This window comes from Amphibalanus amphitrite, unplaced genomic scaffold (genome assembly GCF_019059575.1).
Source record: "Amphibalanus amphitrite isolate SeventyFive unplaced genomic scaffold, NRLGWU_Aamphi_draft 000027F_arrow, whole genome shotgun sequence".
NCBI classification, from domain to species: domain Eukaryota; kingdom Metazoa; phylum Arthropoda; class Thecostraca; order Balanomorpha; family Balanidae; genus Amphibalanus; species Amphibalanus amphitrite.
Window position 1 is genome coordinate 705,621 of NW_024881523.1, and position 24,804 is coordinate 730,424.

General features: G+C 51.5%; 1 protein-coding gene across 1 annotated transcript; it reads left to right on the forward strand.

Annotated features, from left to right (window-relative positions):
• The first annotated feature begins 515 nt into the window (after nucleotides 1-515).
• On the forward strand, nucleotides 516-22,206 carry LOC122364271 (homeobox protein SIX6-like). The gene is made up of 2 exons (XM_043334494.1): nucleotides 516-1,646; nucleotides 19,821-22,206. The coding sequence occupies exons 1-2, from the start codon at nucleotides 1,027-1,029 to the stop codon at nucleotides 20,365-20,367; spliced, it is 1,167 nt and encodes a 388-aa protein (XP_043190429.1). The 5' UTR covers nucleotides 516-1,026; the 3' UTR covers nucleotides 20,368-22,206.
• Nucleotides 22,207-24,804: the final 2,598 nt, after the last annotated feature.

The window sequence follows — 24,804 nt, forward strand, 5'->3', positions numbered from 1 at the left end:
ACTTCGCGCGCCTTTGCTGAGCCCTTTTTAGCTATAGGGCGGTGAATAAGTGGGATATTCCCCCCCAAATGCTCAAGCTGCTGATATGGTGGTGTTTCTTCCTCACTCTTAAAAGTATCGTTTCGTCAGGATCACCATTTATTTTGAATCAATTCTAAATAGTTCAATCTGAAACTGTTCCTGAACCGTGAAACCGTTTTAAGTCCTAGCCAATCCACGACTTCATTATACGGAAAAATCATAATACAATGCAGCGAACTGACTTTGTCCAGTATGAAGCAACTTTTAACTTTTTTATTATGTGGAAACAGGTAGGTACCTATTTCATATTTTTTTTTTGTTCCAATGCAATATTGATATGGCTGGGGCATTTACCGTCACGGTGAGGATACAACTCACCTTTCCCACGGCGATTCCCCCTCCCACACACGTACTATTTATAGCTCATGTGTTATGACGCCATGTCACTTGAAGCTATTCTACCGAGTCTGAACCTCGGTCGTTGATCGTTAGGAGGGTACGCCCCGGCGGTTTTGTTAGGTTGGTCCGGCTGTGGCGCCGGTCCGACCAATATGGTGGCGCTCCCTTCCCCCCCCCCCCCCTCCCCCCGGCTCGGCGGGTTTCCCAGCCATCCTGTCGGCACGACGGGTGAGTTCCATTCTCAGCCGTGGCCGCTCAGCCATTACTGTAAATCGCACTGAAATCACATTGTAAGCTACCCGCACCCCAAACACTTTTGTCCCGCTGTATTTCCATTGGTAATTCTGACATTGATTGACGACGTTGCCATGGCGACGGCGCGCGTCGACCAATGAGCGGCCGGCTGGCGGACGAGGATGATAGGTGGTGTTGCTGGCGACTGGCTGACTCCGCCCCCTGGCTGTCGGCTAATCTGCCGGTGTGAATGGGAGATCATTACGGCCGACGCCAGCCAGTGAGCGCCGGCCGGGCGGCGGCAGTGATCCGGCGGGCGGGCGGACGCGCGGTGGCTCGATCCTGCGTCTCACGCGGCCGGCCAGTGGTGCTATGGCCGCTCTTCAGGGAGGCGGCGGTGCGCCGCTCGTGCCCACGCCGCTGATGGCGCTGCCCAGTATCAGCTTCACGGCCGGTCAGGTGGCCGCCGTCTGCGAGACTCTGGAGGAGAGCGGCGACATCGCGCGACTGGAGCGCTTCCTCTGGTCGCTGCCGGTCGCGCACGCCAACGTCGCCCAGCTGTACAAGTGTGAGCCGTTCCTACGAGCCAAGGCGCTGGTCGCCTACCACAACTGCAACTACCGCGAGCTCTACCAGATCCTGGAGAGCAACAAGTTCTCCAAGGGATCGCACCAGAAGCTGCAAGCCATGTGGCTGGAGGCGCACTACGCGGAGGCCGAAAAGCTGCGCGGCCGGGCGCTCGGACCTGTCGATAAATACCGGGTGCGTAAAAAGTTCCCCATGCCTCGGACAATATGGGACGGTGAGCAGAAGACGCACTGTTTCAAGGAGCGGACGCGGAGTCTGCTGCGCGAGTGGTACCTGCAGGACCCGTATCCGAACCCGACCAAGAAGCGCGAGCTGGCGCAGGCCACGGGACTCACGGCCACCCAGGTGGGCAACTGGTTCAAGAACCGCAGGCAACGAGACCGCGCCGCCGCCGCCAAAAACAAGTGAGTGCATTATACGTTCAGAGGATGATGGGAAAGAAATTGTGGGTCGGACAGAGAGTATGTTGGTAGAAGAGTACCTATCTGTGATTGGAGTTGCTATTATGTTGTGTTGTCTTTTTGTTCTTCATTTAGTTTTACGCAAGTTAATTCTTATTTCAATCCCGAAGCGCTGGTAAAATCGTAGTAAAATTGAACGGAATAAGTCATAAACAAAGCGGCAGTTTAATTTCAAATTTATATCATCCAGTACTGCTCGTTAGATGTATTCCAATTTTACTCACAATAGTAGGAACGAACTCGTTAGTTGAGCGGGCGATAAGCATAACACCAGCTCATGAAAATATTATAGACGGGTCAGATAATTGTTGAAGGTTCGCATCATGACATGATAACAAATAAGCAATTTTTAAACGGCAAATTTGTCGTTAACTTATATTGTGTTGGTGCTAAGGGTTGGCGCAGGTTGAAAGTGCATGAGGCTAAACAAGGGCTTCAAGACTACTTAGGCACCCAGTAAGACAGAGGAGGCAGCAACAGCGGACTGGAAGCTGAGCCTGGCCATTTTGGCCATTAGGATAGTACTCGTAAATCGTAGAATGCCTCGTCAGTCATTTGCGCATAGCGCAGAATGTGTAATTGTGTATCTTGTTATAGTCAGCCACTATAAAAAGCTGCCAGCTGTGTTACCAAAAAAGTTGAGGGAGTGCCTGTCTGTATTAATGGGGGCGATGGGTGACGGAGTTTTGTTGAGTCAGCTGCTAGGACAGCTGTGGCGGGTCACTCCGAAAGTGGGCGGTAGCGAGGCAGCAATTCGCACCCGCAGTTTGTGGTTCGTCATGTAAAACGGGTTACAAAGGTCGGTAAATATCTTGGGTTAATTGGAGGTGGAGTGTCGGCATGCCGGGTCAAACGGGTTGTATGTTAGGTTTATCGGAGGTCGAGCGGTGCTCAAGTCGGGTTAATCGGAAAGCTCGTGGTCGGATGTCGAGCTAATCGGAATCTCGAGCTCCCGATGTTGGCTTGCTCGGACCTGCAGTGTTCAGTCGGGTTTCTTATGGCTACGGTAACACATAAATTTTTAGGTATGTTTTGAACGGTCGGTCGGTATGTCGGGTTAATCGGACACTAATCCGGAACTGGAAGTGTGTGGGGTTCGCCAAATTGCTCTATTTCTTCGTTGCAATTATGTCATAGCACTTGTGACCAAATGTTTGCAGACAATAAAACTCACAACTCAAAACAGCGAAGGGCTTAGTTAAGCTCGAATTGATTCATTTATGGATTTCGCTATAAGAATGATTTTCCACACCCCATTGCGCCAGGTTCAAATAATTCAGATAACACCGAGTTACCATTTTGCAATTGTTTTTGCATCGTCCTCGTCTTTTTTTCTGAACAAAATGGAGTGCTTGTGGTTAAAATGAAATGATCCGGTGAAATACCTGTGTCTGCAGGACAGGCAGGGTTCCGTGCATCATCTCCAAGTGAAACCTTGAGTTTCCCTTCCTGATCGCCGCCCAGCATTGAGACAAATGTGTCTCACAGCGGCGGGAGTTGCCTCATTATAGCCTAATTTGTCTGCGCTCACGGAGCTACAAATAATGGCAAAGGCCAGTGACAATAACAAAAGTGATAATTAGCGACGTAGAAAATGGTTATTACTGCCTGCCGCTAATGACCATTGACATTTGTAACAAAGATAAATGTTACACAAACCAAGTGACAAATGATTGTTGGGAAAATTATCAGACAGCATTACTCATGAACGGATAACTTTTCCGTGATATGCAAACCAAGCGACGGGATGGTTACGGAGCGAGCGAAGCGAGCGGAGTCACGTAGAATAACGGAAATTTCTGAGTATGAGCGGCCGGCCGGCCGTGCGGACGCTTTTGCGAGGCTTATATCTCAGCAACCACTTGACCGATTTACATGCGGTAATTTTTGTAGGGTAGCTTCATTCCTTCTACCAAGTATTGGACTATTCCCGATGCATTTGGGTGACCCCTTATGCACGTGCCACGTGCAAAACGAAGAGGTGTCAGTTTTGTAATTGTTGCAATATCTCGGTAACTACTTGGCTGATTGCGCTGAAAGTTGGCATGTAGGTAGGCACCCACTAGGCACTGCATATCCATGTGCCAGAGTTGGGGTGCTGCTGCACGTGCGCACGTGCAGGGGTCGTTTCCAGATCTCGAGAACGGCTCGACCGATTGCGCTCAAATTTGGCACACAGTTAGGGACCGGTTAGTAGGGTGCCGTGCAAAAGTCAGTCGGGACCCATTTTGCACGTGCGCACGTGCAGGGTGCCGCTCCCAGATCTCGAGAACGGCTGGGCCGATTGTGCTCAAATTTGGCACATCGCTAGAAACCGGTCAGTAGGGTGCCGTGCACAAGTCAGTTGGAGGTACCCCCTCGAAATTTCGCACGTGCAAGACTCATCCCCTCGCTCGCTCCGTTAGTCGCCCCAAAAGGCGCTATACTGGTTATATGGTAGATAAGTATGATGACAGATTAACTGCAATTTTTGAAGCTATCGCTCATTACTGACATCACATCCATCAAGTTATAAAAGCTCAAGTCGTGTGAATGCTTTGGGTATACTTGTGTATAGGGGAGAGTGAGGCAAAGCGGTCACCGTAATGCTTCTTATGATACCGAAGCTTGATTTTTTTTTTAACTTGGGAAAGATTCTGTCTATGTATACTAATGTGATCACCACTAAACTGCCTTTTATCTCAATGCGTTTCATTTCCATAGGCGTTCCCATATGGGAGATATTGGCAAAACTTTACACCTATGCATTTTGGCCACTTTGCCCCATACCCTGGGGCAAAGCGGCCACCGGCGACTTCAAAATTGCCGACATGAGAAACAGAATAGTTGCCAAATGCACGACTAGGGTATTTGATGGTGATAACGCTTAAACGAGGATGGATGTTTAATTTGCCATCATCCAACCTGCAGGTAAACAAAAAAGGAAGTTCATGGAAAGATGTAATTGCAATAGTTGGTAACTCATGTAACCGAAAAGTGGTCAAGATGAATGAATAACGATACATTTCAATGTCAATAACGTTTTTTGTCCAGCTGTAAACATCCTATTTACCAATTCGGAGCTGGCCCCCGTCCACTTTGCCCCGAGCATACCGTGCGAGACAAAAACATTCCAGCTCAGCTATTGATGTGGCAAAAAGCATTAAAATTGGTAAAAGACATCTACGACAACCACACAACGCATGAATGAGACCGCTTAAATAAAATTTCAAACAGTTATGAAATAAAATACCATTTAAAAATCGTTAACCCGCGCATGACTGGGGGGGCTCTACAGAGCCCCCCTCCCGTTTTTCAGCAATATTTTCTAAACCGTTTGACGGATCAACACGAAACATGCGGTACCCTCAGAGGCATCAATTTGACACCTTGTGTTAAAATTTCAACTTTCTAGCTACCATAGTTTGGCCGGAAATGACGTCAGAGTGACGTCATGTCGGCCGATTTTCATGCAAAATACTGAATTACGGCAAACGCTCTCAAGAGCTCAGTTTTAAAAGCTAGATCCATTTTCTTTACATGAGTGGACTACAAATACACGTAGCTATCAAACTGCTATCTCGAATTTTCGAAATTTTGAAAATTTTGAAAAATATGTATTTACAATTACAAAAAAAAAAGATTTTCAAAAAGTTTTTGACTTTTCGCAAAAACCGGAATATATGTGATAGAACACACACTGATGAACTACCTTTGCAAGTTTTAGCCCAATGTCTTCAAAAATAGCCAAGTTATTCGCATTATTGTCAAAATTTTACAATTTTATGTTTTTCAAATCCATTTTTCAGTACGTTTTTGACGTCGTACAGCAATATAAATGGCACCACCTTGTTCCTAAGCTCAAACTGCATCTGATAGCCACCTTTTTTGCTGAAAAAAATCATTTTCAAAATTTGATCTTTTCTGACCTGAAAGTGACCTGACCTCCGGTAAATTCAGCTGACAATGACCTTAAATGACACAGACGACACTATTTTCGAAATCTACGAATAAAATGGACCATAAAACATGCGTCACGTGACCGATACATGATATACAATTTTCGTGACCTAGGATGACCTGGCCTTGACCTTAAAAATTCGAAGTAAAAGTTCGGTACCCTCAGGGTATCTAAGGCATCCGTCAAGGAGTGCGTAAATCAAAAATGAGCCTGATCGGACCGGCGCGGCGGTCCGGCGGTCGGAGCCTAAATTGTGAACTAGCAAAAATGTCGATAATTTTTACTTTGACCTGACCTGTGACGTAATCGGTGACCTCGAGGTCAATGAAAATAGATTTCGCTCTACAGTTTTTCCAGGGCTATCAGACACCGTTTGAATTTTCACGATCGGCCCAGTAGTTTCGGAGATAGGAGGGGGGCTCTGGAGAGCCCCCCCCCCCCCCCCCAGTCACTCGCGTTATGGAAAATACCCCAGTCATGCGCGGGTTAAAATAGTTAGAAAAAAAATAGCAAACTGGCAAGAAATGCTTTTCTGTGTATCACAGAAAAATGGCGATAGGCCAGGACCCTCGGTCTGGCTCATTCAAACGACCGCGAAGAGAACTATAATAAGCAACCATAAACTGGAGCTGAAGCCGGCATGTGAAGGGCTCAAAAACCATGGGTGGCCGCTTTGCCCCACTCTCCCCTGCTTGTGTTATTTGGATCTGTCCAGAGACTGGAGAGAAGTTGACTTGATATCACGGAAGCACAGCGGCTCACATCAAATCATGGTCACAATCAAATAACCGGTGTACTCGTATGTAAGCTGTGAATTTGAATGTTGCATGTGACATGATTGTCAAAATATGTTTAAATCGCAGTAATTGTGTTATTGCGAGTGAGCGAGCGAAGCGAGCGTCAGCGAAGGGAAGTCTTTTCAGTATAACGGAAAAAAAATCAGTGCGAGTGGCCCGACCCGGCCTGTAACGCTTTTGAGAGGCTTATAACTCAGCAACTGCTGGGCCGATTGACATGCGGTCTGTTCTGTTGGGTAGCCCCAATCCTTCTACCCCGTAGTTGACTATTCTTGATGCATTCAGGCGACCGTCGTGGCACAGGCCACGCAGTGGCGGCGGAACACCTTCAGTTAAGGGGGGGGGGCACTGCCGACTTTTGGTCCCATTCTTTCCATGCAACGCCCATAGGGCTTAAGTGAAAATGTCAAAATCAAAGGGGGCACGGCACCCCGGTGCCCTCCCCGCTCCGCCGTCTATGATGTCACGTGAAACGCCAAGAGTGTTCAAGCAGATCTACAGAATTAGCGCTTTTGGCAGGTCTACATATATCTCGGTACCTGCTTGGGTAATTGACTTGGAGCAATTTAAGCATCAGTGTTGCAAGAATAATTATTGATCACGATTATATCGACACCTTTTTTTTAAACCCCACATCTGCTCTCCCGTGAATTTCCGGGAGGCACGAAAGAGCTCCTTTTAAAAGTGTCCAATCGTCCGATCCTGATCAAATATGTGTGTTCGTAGGCCTGTTCTGGTATTGCTTCATCTGCCAAGACAGACAAACTTGAGAAAAATCGAGTGATTGTACCTTTTTTGAAGGTCTCTAACCAACTTGTCTGAAATTCACCGGAGGACAAATGTGGGGTTTTAAAAAAAGGTGTCGAATTATGTGCTTGAGATACGGTTGGTACCTATATTTTCACAGATAAAACATCATGCCTGCAACCATGTCTGCACAGTATGATAATAATTGCCCGAAAGATATCAGACATGATGACTTGTTCATGATCGTTCATGAACGTTCACGAACTGTTCGTGAACAGAGATTCGATGGTCTACATACATGTGGCCTTGAATGCAAGAATTCATAAACTATCAAATATTCAAATAAACAAACACTGTTCACGAACTGTTCATGAAAAAATATACATGCACCAAACTCTGAAAAATTTACCATACATACATATAATACGCATTGGCGTGCTAAATTAGCTGGTGCTTTTATTTTTGCTCTAGCTTTAATAGGTCAAAGCGAAACACTTTCGGCGTGTGTTAGCAAAATGTTTACGTTTATACCTTTCCCACCCCCTAAATATTGACCTAGACTAGAGTCACCAAAATTGCACAGATAAGAGATTTGTAATGGGTCCATCCCCTCTGCAAATTTGGTGTTTCTAAGTGCCATAACTAGGAGCCAATCGCCAGGGGGGATCGTACCAACCCCCTCGCCGTCCGAGTATTGAGAAAGGCCCTGAGCGGGCGAGGGTTAAGGACAGGTAAAAATTAAGTCAGATCAAGGTCAGGTCTAAAAGGTAAAAAAATCAAGTTGGTAAATAATGATGGTATCTGCATTTTGGGGTCCAAAAAAGTGAAAAAGTGACAATGAGTGCTATAGGGGCATACTCGTCAAAGAAGTTATGCATTATAAAAGTCATACAATTTTACTTTATAGCGTTTATGTGTAATTTAAAGGAAAAGAAAGATTCATAATAAATAATAAATAATAATATGATCAAACTTCTAATGAACGTTATTTAGCATTCTTCCTATGTGAGCAAAACGGAAGCCCTTCAATTTCGTAAGTTACTAGAGGAGCATAGGCCCAAATATTATTTCCTTTGGACCTACCAGTGGTTACGCGCAATGAAGCATTTGAAAAGTCTGTTGGTTGTTCAGAGCTTCCACTTTTGCTACCTGAGATTTGAGCGCGAGCATCATTTGAGCCAACAACATTGAAGCAGCGATTTTTTCAGCGATTGTCAATATGATCGATTGCTGGTTTGAGCTTTTATCGATCCAGATAATTCAATTGCAGCGATTTTCAACTTCCTAAAGCGAGCGCCACAGTTACAGCGAAACTAAACAAAATAAGAATCAATGTATGTATAGCATTTTCCGCCTTCTGGCGATTGTTTACCTCGAAATATTAGCTGGATACCTATTATGGTCTCTTTGGACTTTGGCATTCCTTCCGTCTCAGATTGGGGTCAGCATTTTCATACAGCGCAATGTACCATAGAGTACAAGGGAACTTGGAAATTATCGCAACCCTTACGCCCCATTTGAAGACGGCACGTTGTGCAACCAACAATGGGTGGGAGAAGAAGATAGTTGAGGGAATATAACGGTGGAAATGTAAAAAAAAAAAAAAACAGTGAGGGGCTTGAGGAGTGACATAGGAAATCATAGGCCGTAGCCTAGGGGACGGGTAAGGAAGAGGAGGAGCAGGAGCCTTCCTGTATGTAAGGAAGCGCATCAGCCTGTTGGAAGGATGACGAAATAAATAGATTAAATAAATAAATAAAATCAGGTAAAGGCTTCACCCACATGTTTCGAAATATGCACGTTGTTTGTGGCAAGGACAAACCTTACACATGAGAAACTGATCAAAATAAATTCAAGCAGGGTAATGACGCGAAGAGCATTATGAATCTTTCGATGATCGTTTGGCTACTGGTATAAACATTGAACGGGGGGAGCGATTTTGGAGCTCAATTTACTAAATTTGAGCGTGACATCCAGCATCACGTTCCATTTCATTTTCTTTTAATGTTTTTTATGTAGCCTTTTGTTTATAATTTATGGGGCGCAAACGAGGAAGTAACACTGTGGCAGCCTACAGGACGTGTCTCGCTTTATATGACAATTGCTCAAGTAATAGGATGAAAATGGATGAACCTCGAGAACCTTCATTTTTGGCGGCAAATGCACATGCTTTTACTATAAATTATCAGCATCCAGTCTCCGGAGCTCATCATTCATCACTCCTTATATCATCGCACCCAGTGCCAGAACTCTATTGAGAAGCCCTCATTGCACTTGACAAAGGATTTCATGGGGTCGTGGCAGAGTCGTGCATCAATTTCCCTCACGTAGGTATGGAGACAGTGAGTTTGGTTATCAGTTATCGCAGTGCCTTTGTCCTTATTTCGTCATGCATAGTGTGTTTTAAAACCTCGGCTCCCAGATACGCGATATACAATTACTAATTTGCCAAATTATTACCCTCCCTTTCCATTTAACTTTAGTGCGACGACTGCTGAGTCTAGTTTCGGACGTTTTCTTTGAGTCTCTTGCCTTAGAATCTGTTATAGACTGCCAATTTTCAAAGTGTATGTGTATTAAAGGGACCCTCCCACCTTAACATTAGTTTTGAGTTGAGATAGCCAAGTTTGCGGCCAGGCTCAGAAACCACCATTTATCCTGGTCGCAACTACCGCAGCTTTATGGTGTTCAAGAAATTTCTTCCCTTTACTTGCAGGGTGGGACCAGCGTGGTCCCTATCTCTTAACCATTACGGGAATCTGATGACGTCATTAGGCTTTCGAACGTCCGTTAAATGTTTGACTAAAACGTTTTGTAGCACGCGGTGGTATATGCTGCTTTGCGCGCATTAAATGGCGCACTTTCAAATAAAGTCGCTAGGAACAGCGAAGATCCCAAAAAGTAAACAAAAGTAAAAGTCTAATATATTGAAAACCGGTGAATATTTTTCGATGAAATTTGGTAGATATTCGTTTTTGCTCTTTCTGAACCCAGCGACATCACTTTCATGCCAATTCATTAACTTTTTTGAAGGTGGGAGGGTCCCTTTAACTAGTGCAGCAGCTTTTCCCCTCCATCTATTTGTGTTATTGCGTCGTCCCACCCTGGCGTCACCCCTTGTCTCGACATCTCGCGTTCGGTGTTTACACTCGGTCTTCATCGGCAGCTTCTTCTTTGTTTTGTTCTCGTGTTCGCTCGTCCGATCACCGTTCACCATCGAGCTCTCGTGTTTCCCAGCCAGCTTTGGTGTTCGCTGTTCTGTTATTATGCCCCGGGAGCGCCGCGCCGCTCTCTGATGGAGGGAGCGAGCATTTTTTGCCGATTCGTCACCAGAGCGTCCTTTTAAAACATTCTCACCCTCCTGCAACTGTTTTGTCGACTGATAAGACTGTTTTGTCAACGCGCCGCGCAGCCGGCCATTGATCGGGTGTGCGGCAAAAGTGTCGCGTCGGGCGCCGGCGGCGGGGGGCGCCGCCGCTCCTGATCGCCCCCGGCCGATCTCTGTGTGTCGAGGTGTCGCGGCCGGGGGCGACTCGGCAGGTGGCGCCCCGGCGCCCCGGGCGCGCCCCGCGGGCGTCCGCCGATCGTATCGAATGGCAGGAGGCGGCCGCCCGGCCCCGGCTCCGCTTTACAAACGGACGGACCGTGTCCGGCCGGCGCGGCCGACCTCTTCCTGTCGAGCGGCACACGGGTGCCAAGTGGCCGCGATCGCGACTCCTCGCCCGGCCGGCCGGCCGCAATTTAGATATGCGCGCGATAGCGGCCGGCGCCCGGGTAATGGTCGGCCGGGCGGCAATGGCGGCCGGGCGGCGGCAACATGGCGCCGCGCTCCGCGGCCGCCGCCGCTCCCGCACTTGGCGCGCGTGTAATGGGCGCGCCGAGAAATGTGTGTTTTGGCGCCATTTGTCAGGACGCGCCCTGTCGACGGTGGCGGTAATTGGAGTGATTTCTGGGCGCGCGCGGCCGCGGGGGCGGCTGTTCCCAGCCGATCGGCACGCCGTGAGCAATGGTCGCCGCCGGCCGGTGACGCGGGACCGCCGGCACCGGCACTGGTAATTGTCCGGCAGTCGGCACAGGTGTCGCCTAATACAATGCCTTCGATCCTCCGCAGGGATCAGCGGCATTCTACAATTCTACATACATATACGATCAATAACAGCCAGATCATGCGGTGTGACTCTGGGCCCCAGCGCAGTTACCTGTCATGGCAACTTTGGTCCCCAAAATCTCAGTCATTGACAACCACATTCTTCATCTCTGAACCTCGGTCAGCCTGCTGACTCAACAACTCTAGACCCCAACTCGACTCGGTCAGCCGTCTGACATTCAATGCTGGTTCTTAATTCCCCTCCCCACTCCCACCACACACACACAAGCTGCCTGATATTTATTTCTGGTCCCTAGCTCTAGTTCCCGTCCACCCGCCTGACGCTCATTTCCATCTTGATTTTGGTCCCCGACCAGCCACAGAATATACATTGTATGTAAGTATGTACATACCGACTCCATGGTCCATGATTGGTCTTAGTCTCGCTCTCGGCCGTCTTCCAGAAGGGCTCACATTGGTCAATCGCCTTCCTTTTTGAAAGCAGCTCCACCCTCTGCCGGCACTGACCAAAGTCGATGAATCAAGTGGATCAGTGTCTCTTCCCTAATTGAAAGCAATGCCATTCATTTTTCTTCAACATTTTGTTTAATTATTTAATCGAAACTAGAAAAAGCTGGGCGCCGCGGGCGCCCAGCTGAAACTCCTTGGAGTTACTCTAGACCGCACCCTCCACTTTGGGGCGCACTGCAGAAATCTGCGACAGAAGACTCGTCCCCGGATAGCCCAGCTCAAGAGGCTAACTGGGCGTGACTGGGGCCTCCGAGAACAGCAACTTCGAGCGGTGGCCAATGGATATGTCAGGGGCCCCCAAGAACATGCTGCTGCGGCCTGGCTGCCTGCCACGCCCGCTTCCCACGTCGAGATCCTCGAACGTGAAGTGCGGGCGGCCGCGCGCGTGATCACGGGCTGCCCCGTCTCAACACGGACCCACGCGCTGCTGGCGGAAGCCGGTATGCCCCCGGTCTCGGCGCGGCGTCTCTCGCTGGCGGCCCGCTTCCTGGCCAAGGCGAGAGCCCTGCCGCGCGAGGACCCGCTCCGCACCGTCGCCGACGAGGTGGTGCCGGCGCGCCTGTCCTCCGTCACTGGTTGGAGACAGGTGGGCACGGAGGTTTGGGAGGCGGCTGGCGTGTCGTCGCCGATCGAGCCCATCCTCGCTAGCCGGCAACCCCCATGGGTGACCACGAACGGCGTGACCTTCCGCCTGGACGTCGGGCCCGGCCTCCCGTCGAGAGCAGCATCTGCCCAGACGAAGCTGGAGGTAGCCACTCTCCACCTGAGCGGCCTCCCACAATGCGCCACGTGGGTATGGACGGACGGCGCGGCCGACGGAGGAGTCGCCAGCGGAGGTGCTGGAGCTCTGCTCGAGCTGCCGGACGGCGAGACCCGGGAGCTGCGGGTCGCTGCCGGCAAACTCTGCTCGAGCTACAGGGCGGAGCTCGTAGCCCTCAACGCAGCACTCGAGTACCTGCGACAGCACCCGGCGCACACAGAGGATCCAGTGGTGGTCTGCACAGACTCTCAAGCGGCTCTCCGAAGACTGCAGGAGGGACCGTCTGCGCAGTCATCGCCCCTCGCAACTGCGATCTGGGACAGCCTGCTGGAGCTGTCGTCGAGCGGTCGCCAGGTCCTCCTACAGTGGATACCGTCCCACTGCGGAATCCCTGGGAATGAGCGCGCGGACCAACTCGCCAAAGATGCCTCAACTCTCCCCCAAGAAGACGTCCCTGTTGACGTGACCACGGTCTACCGAGCTGCGGCGAGACTCGCGCGTGCCCGTACCACCAGCCAGTGGCCTCCTGGCTGGTACCGCACGCTGATGGAGGGGCGTCCCCCGCCGCCGGTTCGTGGACCCAACAGGCTGGACGCAGTGGAGACCCACCAACTACGAGCAGGACACTGGTCCGGGTCAGCCCAGTACCTGCACAGAATCGGGCGGCACCCATCGCCGGAGTGCGCCCAGTGCAGTGATCGGGGATGCCGGGCAGGATGGTGCCGCGCCTGCGGCGAAGAGGCCGACACCCCGGACCATGTCCTTCTGCGGTGCCCGGCGCTGATGAACGCCCGGCTCCGCATCTTCGGCACCATCTTCCCGAGCCTGAGCGACGTGCGACGAGACGACGCGGTGGCGGCCCTGGCGAGGGTCGCCAGGTACCTCCAGAGCCGTTAGGCTACAGCTCACCAGAGCCTGGAGGGACAACACAACAACAAACTAGAAAAATGTTGTAACACAGTAAATCATAAAAATAGCCTATCGATAGCTGTGACTTATTCCGATCCCGGGACCCTTACAACCTACATTTATTTATTTATTTGGAGTTGGGAATTATCTTAACCCTCGCCCTGGCAGGGGGGGGGGTCGATGCGACCCCCCCTAAGGTTTTTCGAAGATAGCGTAAAAACGGCGGCGCGCAGCGCCGCCAAATTTGGCACAGCCTATGGGGCAACCTTTTTACATATGACCTGAAAATTTCAGGTCCGGGTGACCTTGGGTCAGGTCACCAGGTCAGAAAAACCGGTACAAGGTCATGGTCAAATTTCAATTTTCTTTATGCACCTGTCCAACTCACAGTTTTCGACTGATTTCCTTCAAACTTTCAGGATGTGCTAAGTTCACCGAGTTGTATAACATATAGTCCGTTTTTTTTTAGGTCACTGACCTGAGGTCAGTTAGAGGTCATTACGTCGTAATGTTAAGCCTATGGGAAAATACTAAATTCGGAAAATACTGGATATATCCGCTTCGTTGTATCACTTTTGTGCTTTGAAACCACGGTACTTAACAGCAGGTCACTTGGTGCTTCTTTGTTTGGTGTACTTATCCATGGGTCAGGTCAAATGAGGTCAACTGAGGTCAAATGACGTTTTTGCCAATAACTTGGCACATAATGACGCTAGAGCTTAAAAAATGGTATCATTGTGTTCCTGGTGATCAGCCGAATCAAATGATATGCGATATGATGCAATTCGGTTAACTTGAACTTAATTTATTAATTTAAGTTTACTTAAAATTTAAGAAAAACTTTAAGTACACTTAAGCAAGCTAAAAAGTATATCATTCGACGCGCCTTGACGTGCTGAGTTCACTGGTGCTTTTCTTTTTGCTCTATCTTAATTAGATCAAAAGTTATAAGCGAAAAACCTTTGGCCTGTTTTTAGCGAAATTTTTACCTTTATACCCCCCAAAACCCCCCTAAATATTGACCTAGAGCAACCAAATTTGCACAGGGGCGAGAACCCCGGGGGGCCCACCTACCTACCAAATTTGGTGTTTCTAGGTGCCATAGGAGCCAATCGCGAGGGGGTGGGTCGCATCGACCCCCCCCCCCCTGCCAGGCCGTGTTATGAAAAATGCCCTGCCAGGGCGAGGGTTCAAGTTTATTTCACTTTATTTTTCAGCTTTACATTTTCGGGCCATGAAAATACCAACTTTGTTTTGTTGTTGCTTGAATGTTTTATTTTGGTACACGCTTTTGCTTAATTGCATAGCGTCATGTAAGCCGACTTTAAGTAGATTTCGTTTTCAATTTAAAAGTCCAAGACAAATGCTATACTTCTCAGCCCGTACATACATACAATAAACAAGCAGTTCGTGAATTTTGCCGTGCTGGTTTCTGGTTTTCACAAAATGCACAGCCTCAATCTAGCACAAGGTAGTGGGCATCGCCAGCTCAAAGCATGGCTCTTTCCGAGTTGTCAATGCGACGCGAGCGTTCGCTGAAGAGCATACATCGTTAAACCGTACTTAACCCATGCATGATGTGACTTGAGGGACGGGACTGCCCGTGACAAGCCGTCTGTCAGTCAGTCTGTCTGTCTGTCTGTCTGTCTGTGCCATGCCGACCCTCAGTCCTGCTCAGTTCGAGGGGAGCCGAATGCAGTTTTTACCCACACCGGAAGAGCGCCAGTCGGGAGCTTTCATGACGAGAAGTGCCACAATGAGATTGGGGGTGTCGGTAGCAGCGTCCGTCTACTCTGAAGAGTAGATTGAAATGGGGTATCCGGTATAGGATCCGAGGAACGCATGACCTTTGCGGACTTGCTTGTTGATGAATTGGAGGCAAATAACAGTGACAGATCACCGATCACATCTGAAAATAAAATCCTTTGATATCTATGATCACATCATTCTCTCTACTTTCGATGGATTATTATAATATTTTGCGTAAACTGAAGCAATAAGGGTTTCCTGACTCCGTTGTGGTAGTAAATGTTTTACATTCAATGCGAAAACAAATTAGGGATGGACCCTATAACTGTCATTATCACCATACCTATACTCTATCTACCTATCAGCCATCACCTCTATATTGTTCTCGCTCCACTGTCGCCCATTCGACAGTCGCTCATCCTGGCTCATCCTGCCCGGGCAGAGGCCATGGTGTGGTCGCTGTCGAGCCCACGCTGGCCACCGCCGCTCGCTCTCTCCCTCTCTCGCACCACCGATCCGTGTAGATAAACACACGCACGCCGATCTGAGCAAAGCCTCTTCAGAAGCCTCTCGGGGCGGGAGAGGGGCAGCGGGGGCACTGCGGCGCGCTCGATGGCACGCCGCCGCCGCTCGCCGCGACGCGCCGTAATCCGCCGTTTTGCCGAATGGCGCACAATGCGGCGCATATCGCCGCAGCCGCGTCACAAAAGTGTCGGTCTCGGAGCGGGGGATTAGGGCGCGGCCCTGTATCGCTGCCAGCCGGCCGGTGTCGCTCAATGGTATTCATTGAGCGAGTGGTAGACCGGCGTGATTGACACGCATCAATTCAGCCGCTAGATATGCTGTAATTTGGCACTTGGGAATGAGGAGGGTGCTGAATGGAAGGACCGGCCGCGAGCCCGTGCCGGCCCCCGGACCTCTGCCACCAGCTGTGAGCCGGGGCCGGTACAGGACAGAACTATCAACAGCTGAGGCCGGTGCACAAGTACACTACCAACAGCTGAGGCCGGTACAGGACTGAACTATCAACAGCTGAGGCCCGTACAGAAGTACACTACCAACAGCTGAGGCCGGTACAGGACTGTACTGCCAACAGCTGAGGCCCGTACAGAAGTATGTACATATGTACATACAATACTAATAGCTGGCTTCGGTGGTAAGTACAGGACTGCACTATTAACAGCTGGGTCCGGTACACGGTACTGTACTTCCAACAGCTTAGATCGGTACAGGACTTTGTGCCAACACATGATCTGGATGCATGACAGCCGAGAGCGATATAGAAGTGCCAACAGCGCAAATAGTGCCAACAGCTGATAAATGAGGCACGTGGCAAACTGCTGCTGGTAAAAGCTGTTCTGAGTCTGGTACAGGACCGTCAGGGGCGCTGTACCGTCCCCGCCACCCTCCGTCCCCACTCCTTTCCCCTCTATCATTGGTTCCGCCGTGTCTGCTTCCTGTCTCAGGGAGACGGTGGGCCAGTAGGGCCGAGGGCCGGGCCGGGCCGGCTGGAGCCCGTCCCACCGTACCGCCGCCGCTAGTGAAGGTTCCGGCAGCCTCCGCGGTCGCCGCTCGGGCCCCGCTCGAGCAGTGTGCACTAAACTCACCAGGCATGGTGGATGACGCGCTGGTCCCCCTGGGCCAGCCAAGAGTGGACTCCGGGTCTCGATGGCTGCCGCTCCTTCAGCCCGGCCGATGGTGGTGCCGATACTAGTATCGCGGCTGAAACGCCGCGCGAGGCAGGTCTTTGAGCCTTACCGAATGTTGACACCACACTACTAGCTTTACCCCCTGTCCCTTCCTCCGAGTCCCTACCTACACGCCATCATGTCATGTCGAATGGTTGAAATTGAAATTAAGCGTGTGCGCTTTGCAATATCAATTATTTAAATGTAGGTATGAGAAGTGTTTGACTCGACGCGTTAGCTGCTCGATGGTTGCAGTAGATGTGTTTTCTGAAGTGAGGATTATCTATAAAAAAAAATTAATGGAAATAATTTCACCACGCAAACTGATCAGTGATCATAAAAATGTGTGAGCAAGCTAGGAACGAAACAAGCTGTTTGCCTGGAGGTCAAGTCATTTTCCCAGACCTACTGATTTCAAATTCAATACTTGGCGGAAATATTCGTATTCTGCGCAGAAACATCACATGATAAATCGTAACAGCGCTACTCTTTCAGGTCGCAACTGGAAAGCCTGCCTGGGGACACATACGAAATGTTATCTTTTTACAAAAAGTCTTGATTCCATAAAGGGAATTGAGCAGCGGCTTGGCTAAATATCATGTGAAACACGTAATATTGGTGGACACAGAACAGTCCCCTTCAATACCCTTCCTCAATAAGTTCCTAAAGTTACATACGAGTAAATGGGTACCCGTTTCGCCCCGCCGACCTACAGGGGTCATCTGTCTAGTCCATTGGTGCAGAGCGCTGCTGCAGTCAGCTCCGGACAGCGGGGAGACTGACTCGCGGTCAGAAGCCCGTGAAGTGTCGGCTTGTCGGCTCCACGCCGGTTGGCCGCCCCTATGGCCCTTCAGAGAGGGGATTACATGGCAGCGCGCCACCGAGCCGTCCGTCCGGGCGTCGGGCCGACTGTCTGACCGATCGGTGAACTGTCTGACTTACTGTGGAAATGTCCGGCCGGGCTGTCCGAACGATCGACGGACTGTCTGGGATGTCGTGTCAAACTGTCCAGCCGACTGTCTGACGATCGGTGAACTGTCTGATTTACTGCCAAAATGTCCGACCAGTTTGTCCGAACGATCGGCGAGCTGGCTGGGTTGTCAGTGCTTCACTGCCCTTTCGGCTCTCCGAGTCCTTTACTGCTAAAATGCCCGACCAACTGCCCGAGCGGTCGACGGACTGTCTGGGATGCCCGCGGGTAACTGTCGGATCGACTGTTCGACTGTCAGAGCCTCTAACTGTCCAACTGTCTGACCTAACAGTCCACTCGCCCCAGTCTGATCGAGCTGGCTGCGTGTGTCTGCCTGTTCGACCAGCTGTCGGGAGGTGGGAGAACTGTCTAATTCATCGCCAGACTTCACTGCCTCCCACTGATAACAATGTTACTCCGGCCAATCGCCATAGGCAATTAGGTCATTTAAGATAGTCAGGTCTATGCACTGGTCTGAGACAGCGGCATCTACGGTGGTCATCCATGTAAACGGAGAAGCATAGACCTCGCTCCGATGTGCCTCAGTGATGACAAAGCAGAGATGATAGAGATATATCGAATCGTTTATATTTCTCACTACGTTTCCTGTAAGTGGATTGTGTGAGCGGCCCATCTTCATATTTGCATGGTAGTGTTTGCCATTTATCCACCATGAGAGCGGTTATTTTACCTGGGCCTCTTAGCATACCGTTTAGGAGGTAGAAACGAACGAAAGCCGGAGAGTGGTGTTGAGCGGTCTGTGCAGCACAGCGGGACCATGGTCCATGATCATTGACCAGTACTGCTCTCGGTCGGCCGTGCGCCGCGCTCACCCCGCGGTCTGGCTACCCGACCGTCCCCAGCCGCGGCGCGGCCGGCGCTGGCTGGCGTGTCGCTTGTCGCAGCACATTTCGCCCATCATTGCCGCTAATGGCGGCGTCGCCCGTACTCAGTGGATATAGAGTCATGAATCAGGGTGTCGCGCCGCGGCAGCTGCACGCCGCCGAGTCCGGCGGGCGGATGTTGCCGGTACTCGAGCTGCAGAGTGCCGCCCGCTACTGCAGTACCACGGACACGGACAATGGCGCTAAGTGGCAATTGTTTCAGCTCTCGGCGGGCACCGCGGGGACCTAAACGTCAATTATATCAGAGATCCCAATACATTCATATGAGTCTGAGATCTAATGCAGGCTGTCAAAGGTATGCCAGTGTATAACATACTTATATCACATCATACTTCCCATCACATACTTCCCTACATAAAAATATATGACTGCGTGTAGTATGTAGCATGTCAGCGAGTGCCGTGCCGTCCTCAGCGACCCCGGTCTCTGGCGCTCTTAGCGACCCCGGCCCGGTCCCGGCGGGTCTGCGGTACAGGTGTGCTGAACGGGGTCTACATATTCTACATACACACAGCTGGCGCGGGGTCGGCTGCCGCGCCGGTGCCGACGGGCGGGGCGGGGCGGCCGCCGCTCCATTTGCCGGTTATCGTCGGCGCGCGGGGCGGTGCCGCTCATTGTACACCAATCGGTGACGATGTCGGGTCGATGGTCGTCGACCGACGCGCCGACGACGACGACGGCCGCTTCACGTCGGCCGCGGTGTAAGGGTGTAACAATATGGGTGTGTGCGTTCATATTGACCCCAAACGGGCGAGTCGTCCGGGGCTATCCTGTCACTACGGGATCCACGGCATGAGTGAGCAGAGGTTCGAACTAGACTGGCATAAGGCGCTTGCCGCAATTTATCCTAAATCAAATGAGGCTTAGATCGGCCATAAGCTCCATGTCAGCGACGCTACGTGAATATGATTTATACATCCCGACAAGTGCAGTTATACATGGCACGACGATGCAGTCATAACAATGGCACGTTGTGTCTACTTCATGAGCTGTGTCGTCTTTGGGGTGACACCGTCCATCTCCCTCTGTTTCAGGATGAACAGTCAGCAGTACAAGGCGGCTCGTGTGCCGGGCCGGGCCGAGTCCACCGCCTCCGGCGACGAGGCCGGCGGCTCTGGCGACGAGGCGGCCGCGTCCCGGCTGCGGTCCGAGTCCCCGTCGTCACCGGCAGCCGCCGACGCGCCGTCCGACGACGACCTGGACATCACGGAGCGCTCAGAGCGCGCCTCGCCCGAGGCCGGCTCGCCGCGCAGCTCTCCGGAACTGAACGTGGGGGGCTCGCCGGCCGCCAGCCGCGCCGCCGAGTCGCCGCCCGTCTCCAAGGCGGCGCCGTCGGACGTGCCGGCCGCGCTGACGCTGCCGCGGTTCCCGTACCCGGCCATCTCGCTGGCACACCACTTCCCGTTCGCGCCGTCCGTGCTCGGTCTGGGCAGCTCTGCGGCCGGCTCGCTGGGCCTGCCGGCGCCGCTGCCGTTCCATCCCCAGCTCGGGCTGCTGTCTCACCACCTCCTGTTCCCGCCGGGCCACCACTTTCCACCGCCGCCGCCGCCGCCAGGCGCGCCCCACGAGCCCCGGTCGTGACCTAGCTGCTGGTAAAGCTGGTGTGCCTCAGGGCAGCAGCAGACAGCAGAGGCAGCGGCGCCGCAGCGGATGGCACTCGAGCTGGCTGACGGTGCCAGCTTCCCATCCCGGCGGGCATCTCTCAAAGACGCGGTCTTCGAAAAAGCGGAGAGGAAAGAGAAAGAAAGAGAGAGGGAGAGAGAGAGAGAGAAAGAGAGAGAGAGAGTATGAGAGAGAATGAGGTAGGGAGAGAGAGAGAGAGAAAAATGAGGTAGCTGGCTCTATTTGTAATAAGTATGCATGTATCGAAATGTCAGTTATGTTCTTGTGCAGTGTGAGTGGTAGCGAGCAATGAGCATGTCTGAAAGGGACACCGCGATAAGAGATAATTTAGTTTGGATGGAGCTTATTAAAAATTAGATATTAACTGTTTTGGCATAGCTCCAGTGCCGAAGGGCCGGTACTCAGTTATATGGGGCCGTTTTGTTGACAGAACCAGCCGTGAGTTGACAGAATGGTGAGCAGACGATCGTCGGCGATCCACTGTCTGTTTGAGCCGGGGATGAAAGAGAACCAGGTGGCAATCGTGCGGCTGGGCAGAGCTGGCCAACGCCTCATTCGATGAATTATTATTCACTTTGCAAAAATTGATGCCAACACAAGGTGCAATTGTGACAGAAGGTGACGGATGCTGGTGCTGCCGCCATCTGTTCGGCCCATCCGCCGTCCGATTGATTGGCTTTTACAACCCTCTTTGGTCCCGTTCTGTTCAGCTCCCGTGCAGCCGTGTTACGTGCGTTTTCATGTGATAACTAGTTGTGAGTGTGTGCGATTGTGTGTAATAGCTTACCGGACGCGCCTCGCAGCAACATAGACCCCGTAAAGATCTCCCCTTGTCAGTCACTTTTCCGGTGCGTGTGTCACATTAATTAATTTCAATGTCCTCTGCTATGCTGCTCGTCTATGCCTGCCATTATTTTTACATCTTTTTTGCCGAGATATTCCTTTTCTGTCTCGGGTATATTTTTTCCATTAGGTGTGACGTTAGCCTAAGAAGAAAGGTTACGTTTTGCTAAGCTCCCGATGCACCGTTGTCGTAGTCTTCCCTATGCAAATGTAAGTCTGAGTTCGAGAGTGGTAACGTCTTCCATGACTTCTCGCATCAAGTTCCTTTCTGTCCTAACGTCCATGTCACAATTGTGGCTAATGAACAGAATTATGTTGAAATATAGTTACTAACTGTACTCTCAGTGGCGAGTTGTAGGCGGATAATGCCGGTCGTAATGTCCTATCAGACCGAGTTTTCGCCAGCAGTTGACTAGTCGCTCGCTTCTAGCGTGGACACTCACTGCTTCGCCAGTGACAATAGTCTCTACACATTGAAGCTAGGGCTGGCCAGTTCCTTTCTCAGTTCCTGTAACTCTGTGCCTGTATTTCTGATATCTATAATTTGACTAAATCCGCGATGGATTAGACATGTTAGATGTGCGCGACTTCTGCATGACTGAGCGACTGTTTGTGGTTAATTCGTTGTGTTATCAGTTCCTATATTGGCGGCGATGGTTGTTAGGTGGGCCCACGGGCGGACCCTGAGTGTCGCCGGGCCGGTGGTAGCCGGCGTCGCGCCCCCTCCCCCCTCACTAGTCGCCTCCCGGCACTCGCACCTGCGCGCCGCACCGCCGCCCGCGCCGCGACGGACTCCATGTTGTGAGGTGTATTTATGTAACGGTACAGCGCCGCCCACAGGCGCGCCAGACCGAAACGATGTACATACATACATGCATACGTGCAGAAACTGTGGCTGCATATAGCCGTCGACATAGGCATAGCTATCAATGACAATATACTGCTAAACTGGGAGCCATGTGTTTCAGTTCAAGTTGTGGCTTTGTTGTAACACACTATGCTAGACTTTAAAATTCTGCAATCATCCATGAAGCGAATCGTTAGTGTGCAAAGCAGAACTAGAAAAGTTAAATACTGTAATTAAAACATTATCTAACTTTTAGCGTCCACCATTCAAGCGGCCGACAACAAGGATAGGTACGCTATCCTTTTAAATTTTCGTTATCTCCCTATTTCAGCCTTTATCGTACTCGCACTCGCAGTCTACGCAACTCAATTTCAGCATTAGCACATTACATTAGGTCATACGCGAAAGAGGTAGGCCTTAGGAGCATTAGCGATCACGCTAAACTTCCCTGTGCCGTGAAACCAATGCGAGGTGATTTGTCGGCTGAGCTTCAGCAGCCTTCCAGAGCTCAATATCGCTGGACGTCTTGTTTCGCAAGGTGGCTGTTAAGGTGTGTGTATCCCTTCTCTAATCCTGCGCCGTTCCGAGGAGGGTTGCGCACGGGCCGATTTTCCTCGTCGTTCCGGGGGGGGGAGGGCACGTCCCGATCCGGCGGAGAGCACGCGCCGCTAAGCTCTCGTGCTGTGATGGACGGAGGATATTGGCTAGTCGCGGGTTCACGGCTCGTGTTGGCGGCTACTTCTGCAGACAGACGTGTCAGGTGAGTGAGATCGCCGGATAATGGATAGGACCGGCTCAATGTCCGGAATCGTCAAGGTGCTAAGTATTCACAGCAAGATTCTAAAATCACCTGTCACTAATGATCACTAACCTTTCCAACAACTTATAATTTAAAGATGCTTGTCAGAAGGAGCAATGTCTCGTCATTCTTGAAATGCGTCTCAAAGCGTAATGACTTTCAGGACGCAAGCAAGAAATGGCAGTCTCCCACTATTTACGGCGTACGTTATGGGTTACCATGCCTCGCGTTTGAATCCTCTCGAGATCATGACAAAATGTGGCCAGCTCCTTCGACATGAGCTGTTTCAACTGAGCTTGGCAGACTGTTTAGCTGAGTAAATATCCAGCGCCGGGACTCATGGGATAGTTTGTTTAGTCTGTAGGGTCAGGAGTCCGCTGGCTCAATTACTCGGGTCAGTCGGACAAAGCACCATGTCCACCAGCTTCCAGTGAGGTTAACATGCTCGTCAGTCGATCGATCGGATCGATGTGCCCGTCACTCAAGTCACGTCCGGAGGTCGGGTTAATGTGTCCGCTGGGTCAGAATATTCACCGGTCGGGTCAATGAGTCCGACAGGTCAATGTCCCCGCCTGTCGGGTCAGCTCGGGTCAGTGTGTCCGTTGGCCGGGTCAGTCTCTCCGTCGCGGCCGGTCGGGTCAGATGTCCAACTCGTGCGCGAGTGCACTGAGTCAATTTGCTCGTCGTTCGGTCAGTCTGCCCGCCGGTCGAGTCAGAGTGCCCGACTCGTCAGCGGGTTTGCCGGCGGGGTCAGTCAGTCTGCCGCTCGGGTCAGCTCTGGCCAGAGTGTCTGATGATTGATCCGTCCGCGTGTCCTCTGTCAGTGACCCGCCGGGTGATGACGTGCTCGCTCGCTCTGCCGGCCTCCTCAGCCGTCACTCAGGCTCACGCCCCGCCAATCCCACCACCCGCTGGCGCTCTCTAAGCCGGCGAATAACATGTACTCGGCGACGGGTGTCCTCGGATCGTCCCCTCAGCGCCGCCACCTGGTCCCCCATCGTCATTTCTCGCGCTAAATGGATGAGATTCGGCCGTCAGTTGGGCACAGGGTGGCTGCCGGCTGCCGGCCGTCCTGTGCAGTGGTCGGAGGAGAGCCATCGACCGCTCAGCGGCTGCGGTCGGAGCGCGGCCGGCACGGATTACCGGACCACGTCGAGATACCCCGCTGGTGTAATTAGACGCTCGGGACGCGTCACCGATCAGTAGCCGTCACTCAGAGGTCTCCGCGGCGCGCCGTGGCCCGCGCCACCACTTCCGGCTGCACCCCGGCACCGAAATCCACCCGCCGACACACCGCAGCCGAAATCCACTCCCGACACCACTCACAGGGAGAAATCCGCTTATGTCCCCCTCCTATCCAGCGGGCCGTCCAGCGCTATTTTAATCCAGTCACCGGGCGTGAAATCGGCGGTCGGGCCGATCGTCCCCGAGCGCTGATACCTTCATCGTGCCCCGTCGAGCTGGGAGCTATCGAGTGTCGGCCGTCTGCCCGTCCATAACCCCATGGGGTTCTCTGGGCTCAGAGACCCGAGCGGCGCGACCCAGGGAGAGCGGGCGCGGGCCGGGTGGGTGCCCGTTGTTCTCTGCCCCGTCCGCACTACGCACAGGATGCAGCCAACTGTGCGGAATCCGCATCGGCACGCTTCCGTTGTGAAAACAGACGGAAAACAGGCACTGCTGGAATGTGATACAACGCTTCGGGCTAGTTTTTGGCTGAAAGTGAACACTCATCATTTTAATTCAAAACGTCTATATGCTCGCACAAGGAATTTGTGCGACAAACAAAAATTAGTAACGTTACGAAATCGTCTCTTTTGACGATTTTATCATGAGCGTTCTTAGCGAGTGAATACAAGCGGGTGTAATACAAGCGAGTGGAAGCTTGAGCACATTTATTGAAATTAAC